The sequence below is a fragment of the Euphorbia lathyris genome, chromosome 10 (genome assembly GCF_963576675.1).
Source record: "Euphorbia lathyris chromosome 10, ddEupLath1.1, whole genome shotgun sequence".
In the NCBI taxonomy this organism is placed as follows: Eukaryota; Viridiplantae; Streptophyta; class Magnoliopsida; order Malpighiales; family Euphorbiaceae; genus Euphorbia; species Euphorbia lathyris.
The window spans coordinates 51337204-51345213 of NC_088919.1; the positions used below are offsets into that span (position 1 = coordinate 51337204).

Here is an 8010-nt window from a genome sequence, read left to right on the forward strand (position 1 = left end):
AATATTATAAATTCGCCACAATAAAAATGTATAACTGTGTAAAAATCGCCATAAAACATATTAGTCATTTTTATAAAAATAAAATTCCCATAAAATATAAAAATATATATATTAATGAGAATTTAATCTCAAATTCATTAATTGATTTTGATTAATTTAATTTGATATTTCTAAAAAAATATGATATCTTAACAAAATTATAATAATAAAAGTTTATAAATTAAACAATAATAATAAAACAAAATTCATCATTAATTAGCATAAAGTTTGAAATTGTACAACCAATCCTAAAAAGCATTTAACAACTTACAAAATGCACTAGCTAGTTATAGCCACGGTGTGTCAAAAAAATTACATCAAATTCATCTTAATATGTTAAGATAATTACAAAATACCAATGTATCCATAAATATTTACTTTGAACCGAAAACCTGTAAAAAAAAACAGCAAATCAAATAAGAGAAACACTTACTAGAGTCTTGTTTTTTCATGCAGTATTATTAACTATTCTTTTGCAAAGAAAACTATTCAAGTTTTCCAATGAAATGCAATCATGATTCAAAAGCCAATTCATAGAATTACATAAAAGATATTTTACTTATATTGTTAAGCCTTGTGTATCAGTATATGATGTGCCTATTGAAAAACGACACATCCATACAATGCTTATACACTTTCTTTAATGATGTCTAAAGTATATATCAATTTTATTAGTAACAAGATCTCATCACCCTCTTGACAAAATTTTCAAGCACAAAGAGATCATTAATTAAAAAGAGCATAACACACAATAATATAACATTGACTTTATCAAATATATTAAGACCAAAATTTACCTTTTATGAGTTGGCCTTCGTCAACAAGGTCAAACACATAAACTAGTAATTTCTGATAAAGTCTAATGTTCATGTGATAGCCAGAAGTCTAATGTTCACGTGATAGCTATAAGTCCAATAATTGGTTTCACATTGGATGTCAAATTGCCCAAGAAAATATGATAAATTCACAGCAACTTGTCTAATAGATGCTAGAAATGCAATACACTAAGGCGTCACTATAGTATCCTACTCCAGCATCTAGAAATTCACATATGAAAATGTGCAGAAGTTTTAGCCGATTGTCAGTTACTAGTCATGAAACAGGGCTTACATTCTTCAATTTATGCCTTGTGATATATAACAGCAAAACAGGGCTTACATTCTTCAATTTGTAAGCTTCACATATTATATTGGCTTAAGGTTCAATTTGCACCCTATTCTATATATTAGAAGTCAATTAGATACACATTCTTTTAAAATCAACAATTCAGTCTCCAACCTATATCAAAGCCACCAAATAGTAAAAACCAAAAAAAAAAGAAGCATAATTGGGTGGAATAAATAAGATATACCAACTCAAAATCGGCCATTTGCGAGGAAGTTATCGAAGTTTTAGGATTCCTCCTTGGGAAAGTGACTGGTTATGAACTGAATGAAGGAAACATATTGTTAATGAACACATATGAGAAGGTTCTATGGTAGATATAGGTTTAAGCATATGAATTACCAAAATCTGAAATTGAAACAATACCAAAAACTACAAAAGAACAAAGTAGGTTGCTCAAAGTCTGATGCCCTCTTAATTGATTGAGGATGAACAAAGACGAAATCGGTTAGGATCAAGAGAGAAGAATCTCATACTGAAAATTACTTTAGTCACTTGCATATTAAATTTGTCTGCCTAACTTTATGGCATCTTATGTTTAACGAAGATTCTGACTCCTTGAAGATTCCGAGTCCTTGAAAATGTAAATTATGGCATCTAAAAAGTTTATTTAGATAATATAATTTAAAAAAGGAAAAGAAGAACTATACTTTTCTTTTTCAAAATCTACTGAAAACTCCAAGTGTGTAGCATGATGAATAAACTATAGTTTCTCGGAAGGTATAATTACAAAAATTGTAGGATGTTACAGTAAAAATCCCACATCAAGATGAATTTACAACAAACTCTACCAAACCACTCAGAATTGATGCTTATAACGTTCTGCATTTGTTATTGAGGGCTAAATTTTGACGAAGTGGGGAATCGAACCTCAAACCTTTCAAGCAGAGGTTCAACGCCTTACCACTCGGACCAACCCTCATTGGCAAATCTTTTTCTTTTTTAATTCATTGATCTAGTCCTATATAATTTGATAAGTGAGTCATTTTTATAATTTTTAATTTACATAATAAAATTTTAAATTCTAAAGATGAATTTATGAATAATTACTTTTTTTTAAAATATTATGAATAATTACTTAAAATGATTTTAAATGGGAAAATCATAAATTTCTCATAAATACACTATTGTTTAGTGGTCCTGTTAAAAAGTCCTCACCAAATGCATACACTATTATCGGGAATAATTTATTTCGCCACTATGAAGAGTTTATGTGGGGAATTAACATGTTCGCCACTAAAACATGTCATTATTTTGTGGGGAAAAATTTAAATTCCACATAAAACATATCTAATTTTGTGACGAATTAAGTATTCATCACTATAAATTATGTTTTTATGTCGAATATATTGGATCTCCATTAATATATCATTTTATGTGGGGAATAAATAAGTTCCCCACTGAAATCTCATGATCAGTGGAGAAATAAATATTCCCCGCTAATCTATTAATTTTAGTGCCGACTAATATTTCCCCACTGGTTGCCTGTTACCGGTGGTACAAGATCGTGGTGCTAAGATACGTTTCCGCTACTCTGACAGATCTACAGGTTCTGCGATTCAATAAAGTATGCCCGAACTCGTATATCTCAAATGGATTAATTGTCATTTATATCTTCATTAGTATCAGAGCCACAGATTTTGTACTCTGTGTTTTTTTGTATCCATAGATATGAAGAATTTTGTGAGATCATTCAAAAAATGATCGTATTGATGTGTTTATATATATTCTTGATTTTGTTCTTGGTTTTTTTGGTATAAACATGTTTTTTTATTAGTATGATCTTCTTATCAATCTTGTAACATCCGTGTCCAAAATTTAATCTTTATACGGTATTTTTATCGCATTATCAATATCGTATTATCTTTTGATTTATTAATCAACCAAGTGGATGTTACAAGTATATGATTGGAGTTTGTTCAAATTATTTTTATGTGCAAATTAAGGAATTGGGAAAAAGTTTATAATTAATTAGTGACCTTTTGTTAAAAATTAAAAATTATAGGTTAAGTTAAAAATAATAAAAAAAAACTAATTTCGTGATGCACCATAGTTTATAAGAATGAGTGCAATCTTAATATAATTATAATATATTATAAATTCTATATTATATAAACATTTTTTTGACACATGTATAAAAATAACTAAAAATCTTAATATAATAAGTTATAAATTTATGACAAATGTAAACCATGTGTCTAGCATCATCAGGATATTCTTATTGACACATGGTTTATCAAATTGTTAAAAATTGACATATGGCATATATAATTTGATGAATAAAGTTTTATTCTTTATAAAATTCCTATATAAGCTCCATATGAATTGGGAGAGAGATCCTTTGATCTATCGTTTAGATTAAGGAGAATCACTGGTACATAAATGTTCACTTGTGTCGCACCTCTTGTGTCGTGCCTGAAGAGAAGGCAACACAACAGAGAAACTAGTATCGCGCGTTCTTTAAACGCGACACAACTAAGTATTCTGTGTCATCACTTGTGTCACGCTTGAAGAGCGTGCGTCACAAATGAGTTACTTCTTGTATCGCCTATCTTTCAGTGCGACACAAGAGTAAGCTTGTGACACGCTTTTACTAAAACGATACAAGGAGTGTTTTATCTTTGTGACACGCTTTTATAAAAGCGATACAAGTAGTGTGTTATCTTTGTGTCGCTCCTTTCTAAAGTGCGACACAACTAATACGAAATACTATTTGAATATAAATATTTTTTCTTCTTAGTTTCTACATATTTCTTAAAAAACTAAAAAATTACAAAAATGATCAAAATTAAATATCTTGTACATATATATATATATATAAACTTAAAAACTTATCCCATATAAATTAATTAAAAATAAAATGAACTGAAAAATATATACTTAAAGTGTAAAAATGGAGGATCGAACTTAATTAAAAATAAAATGAACTAAAAATGTAAATACGGAGGTTCAAACCTCTAACCTGTCGAAACATTAGCTAATAACTTAACCATCTGAGCCATTGTATTTCTTGTCAACCACTCACTGATCATAATCTTAATCCAAAACATTAATTAAAAATAAAATGAACTAAAATGTAAATACAGAGGTTCGAACCTCTAATCTATCAAAACATTATCTAATGTCTTAACCATCTGAACCATTGTATTTCTTGTCAAGCATTTACTAATTATAAGATATATAAAACGTTTTAATATATAAAAAATAAACCGCAGAATATAACACAACATCACCTTTCTCAATCCTTCAATTAGAATTTAGGTCGAGCATCGTAAAGCCTCCTCTCACACACGCACACAGCCGGCGCAAAAACGGAAGGAATCCGCACAAGAGGGAGGAGCAGCCACTCTCCACCGCCGTCGCTGCTTGCTAGTCCAGCCACCGGTCACTCGCCGCTGCTTGTTTAACGCGAATCGCAAGGAGGTGAGTTTTCGTTTTATTTTTCCTGCTTGATTTTTCATTTTCGTTTTCGTTTTTGCTGCTTGATTTTTCTTTGCTTTTGCTTTTACTGCTTGATGAATTTTATATTGAATTGGGGATTAGATTGAATTGGATTGGATTATGAATTGCTGCTTGAATTGGGATTTTTATTTTGTTGCTTGAATTGGGATTTTTCTGTTGCTGCAACATTACATAGGTCATTTATATTAGTATTTGAGCCATAGTGTTAATTGGAGATGAGGTGTATTGAAGTATTGTTATTGTTATTGTTATGGTAGTCTAAATATATAAATAACAAAGTGGAAAGTCTAAATAATTAGGTGTCCAATTTCTGCTGACAAAGTTTGAAATTAGGAAGGGGAAGACAAAGTTAAAGTATGAATTTTGATTTCATTAGCTATTTTTTCTATATTTGATTTCATTACTGACGTTTTGAATTTTTTGTTGACGTTGTGAATTTTTTTTGCTGATATATTTCAGCCCCGGGTTATCCGGGGTTCTGGTTCCGCCACTGCTTTGTGGGTGACAATTTTAGCTTCTCAAATAACCTATTGATGTTTTCTGTTGCTTAGCCTCGTTCATGAACTCTTTCTTTCCTTGATTTGAGCTATGCGATAGTTTCTTGCAATTTCTCTCCCATCACTTAATTTCCCCTATTCACAACATTCCAAAATTCAAGTAAGAAAACCTTAATTTTTAATTGCCTTGTGTGAATTGATGACCTATTCGAGACTTAAAAATCAAGCTCAAGGAATTTATTCAAACACAAAATTTAACAGATAAACTAATAGATTAAGAAGCTATCGAAGTTTAGATTTGGATTTCTAAAAAAATTCTTAATTAGACACACAACTCATAGAGTAACGAAAACTAATTAAAAAGTTCACAACTTATTTCTAATAAAAATCTTAATTGGACAAATTAGCCGTGGCATAAGTAATTTTATGCCACGAGTGAAGTTTTTCCGTGGCATGTATGTTATCTAGGAGCAGTTATGTGAATATACTCTTACCTATTTGCTCCTAAATGAATCTACAGGAGCATCATAAATGTCGGTTGCAATTAATGATCGGCTCTGTGAAAGTCGTTGTTGCTCACGGTACGGTACATCGAGACTTGACCCTTAATCATCATGAGCCATTGCGTCCTGGACATGTGAAAGTGTCAGTTGACTTTGTTGAGATAGGTTATTTACATGAACGTATTCCCGTGCCGTCTTCATATGCTAAGAAACTTGGTGAAGCAGAAGGTAGTTTCACGCAATGGCCAAAAGATTTGGTTCTTCTTTGTCATGATAATGAGGTAACTAAGTTCTCACTATAATTTATTATCATTTGGGATAGTTAATTAATTTCTTATTTGAATATTAGGTGAGCATTCCAAGAGAGCAGAGTGGAACCAAGAACAGATTGAGGAGTGGTAAGACATCTTTTAATTATTCTGAAGGGAAACACCTTCAAAATGAGGAGTGGTAAGACATCTTTTAATTATTCTGATGCTCATGATGACATTATCTATATCATGTCAGAAGATGTTACTCAACTTCTCATAGGAGATCGTCTCAGTGTTTCAATTCTGCAAGTTTTTATGTTGTAAGATATTCAAACCTTTTTTCCATACTTTTTTGTTCTTTTGGTAATTGTGGTGCTCATCTAAATGTAATACGCACTATGTATGCAGGGCTATGATAGATCGGTATCCTTATAAGTTTGATTTGAACTCCATTACATTCATGTGTCCAAGTAAGGTTTCAGCAACCATATTGCGTTCTAGTCCGGATGCTTCTCTCAAATACATGAGACATGTGATGGAACAAAGTCTAAAAGATTCATATTTTGTCCATATCATGAAGAGTATGTTTTATTTTATTTATTTTTCATGTCACTAGTAAGAAAGTATAAGTTGATTATGATTATAACTTTAACCGTTTACATGTAGGAACCATTGGATTCTTCTTGTGCTTTCTTTGGCTAATCGCGTTGTACATGTATTTGATTCTAACAAGTCAGGAGTTCACCAATTTGCAATTAGACTCATCATGAATAAGTAAGCTAGTAGAAGTTATTAGTTCTTTAATTGTTACACGATCTAATATCCATTTCAAATTTATAGGGCTTTCAAGAACATTCAAATAGGGAAAGGAGCTCATAGAAACAATCAATCGTTGGAATGGAGAAGTGAAAAGGTATGATATTGTTTTTTAACCTCAAGTTATATGTAATCTACTCGTATGTGAATTAATATATTTAAATTTCACTACATGTAGTGCTCTCAACAAATAGGTGCAACGGAGTGTGGCTTTTATGTAATGCGCAACATGTTTGAAATAGTGCAATATCACTCTGAAAGTGAGAATCTAACAAGGGTAAGAGTTGCAATTTTTTTTATTCTAGTCCTTCGTGTTTTCCCTAAGTTAATTTGCTACTATAATACATTGATATTTTATGTTTACTTTCTTTGAAGGATTTTGCAACAAAATCAATGGCATATTCTGAGGAGGAGATTAATGATGTTCGAGATATTTGGGCCGATTATTTTGGAGTCGAAATCACAAGTCTCTAGATATTTGCATTAGTCTTTTTGTGGAAGTTGTTAGTGTTTGTTCATCTTCCTAGTTTATTTGGCTACAAACTTGAATGTGACAAGTAGGTAGATATTTGTTAAAGTTTTTTTGTGGAAGTTGTTAGTGTTTATTCATAGCTTCCTAGGTTTTTTGGCTAAAACTTGAATATGACAAGTTCAATTAATTGATATATATGCAACTATTTCTTGAAGAAATTAAGTTGTGATTATATTTTGAATATTTATGTATTTATGCAATGTGGTACTAGTTTTATGTGTAGGTTCTATAAATTAAAAGATTTTATGCTATGCTGGAAAATTTTCTAAATTTTTTTTAAAAATATCAATATTTTGCGTCGCGCGTGAGGAAGGAGCGACACAAAATGTATCAGAATAAACAGAGAGCTTGTGTCGCGCATCTTTGGAACGCGTCACAAGAATTATCATATGTTGTGTCGCGCACTCTAAAGGCGCGTTACAAGAGTTAGCGCTCTATTGTATCGCGCGTGTGAGAAGTGCGACACAACAGATACGTAGCTTGTGTCGCTCTCAAGAGCGATGCAAAGTTCTTGTGTCGCACCCTTGTTGTGTCGCATAAAAGAGCGACACAACAACCTGAAAAAGTGCGACACAAGTGAGCATTTCTGTACTAGTGAATGTTGGGGTGAGTAAATTATTAAAAGCAAAAAAAATATATATATACATAATCATTATATTGGTCTTGATATTTAAAGAAAGTTTGGAGAGGAGATAAATAAATTGTGTTTTTCTCGATTCAATCGAACCATGAAGAAATAGTATACG

General features: G+C 31.1%; 1 protein-coding gene across 3 annotated transcripts; it reads left to right on the plus strand.

Moving 5' to 3' along the window:
* Positions 1–4415: 4415 nt before the first annotated feature.
* Positions 4416–7422, plus strand: LOC136209209 (uncharacterized). 3 transcript variants are annotated; one of them, XM_066000618.1, is made up of 10 exons: positions 4418–4626; positions 5683–5743; positions 5831–5946; positions 6015–6063; positions 6173–6236; positions 6325–6497; positions 6583–6690; positions 6757–6829; positions 6911–7009; positions 7108–7422. In XM_066000618.1, exons 2-7 carry the CDS (start codon positions 5710–5712, stop codon positions 6684–6686), a joined length of 540 nt encoding a protein of 179 aa, XP_065856690.1. In that variant the 5' UTR covers positions 4418–4626; positions 5683–5709; the 3' UTR covers positions 6687–6690; positions 6757–6829; positions 6911–7009; positions 7108–7422. The 3 variants fall into 3 exon arrangements, with proteins under 3 accessions (XP_065856689.1, XP_065856688.1, XP_065856690.1); XM_066000617.1 differs by having other exon boundaries at positions 4416–4626; positions 5683–5946; positions 6176–6236; XM_066000616.1 differs by having other exon boundaries at positions 4417–4626; positions 5683–5946.
* Positions 7423–8010: the final 588 nt, after the last annotated feature.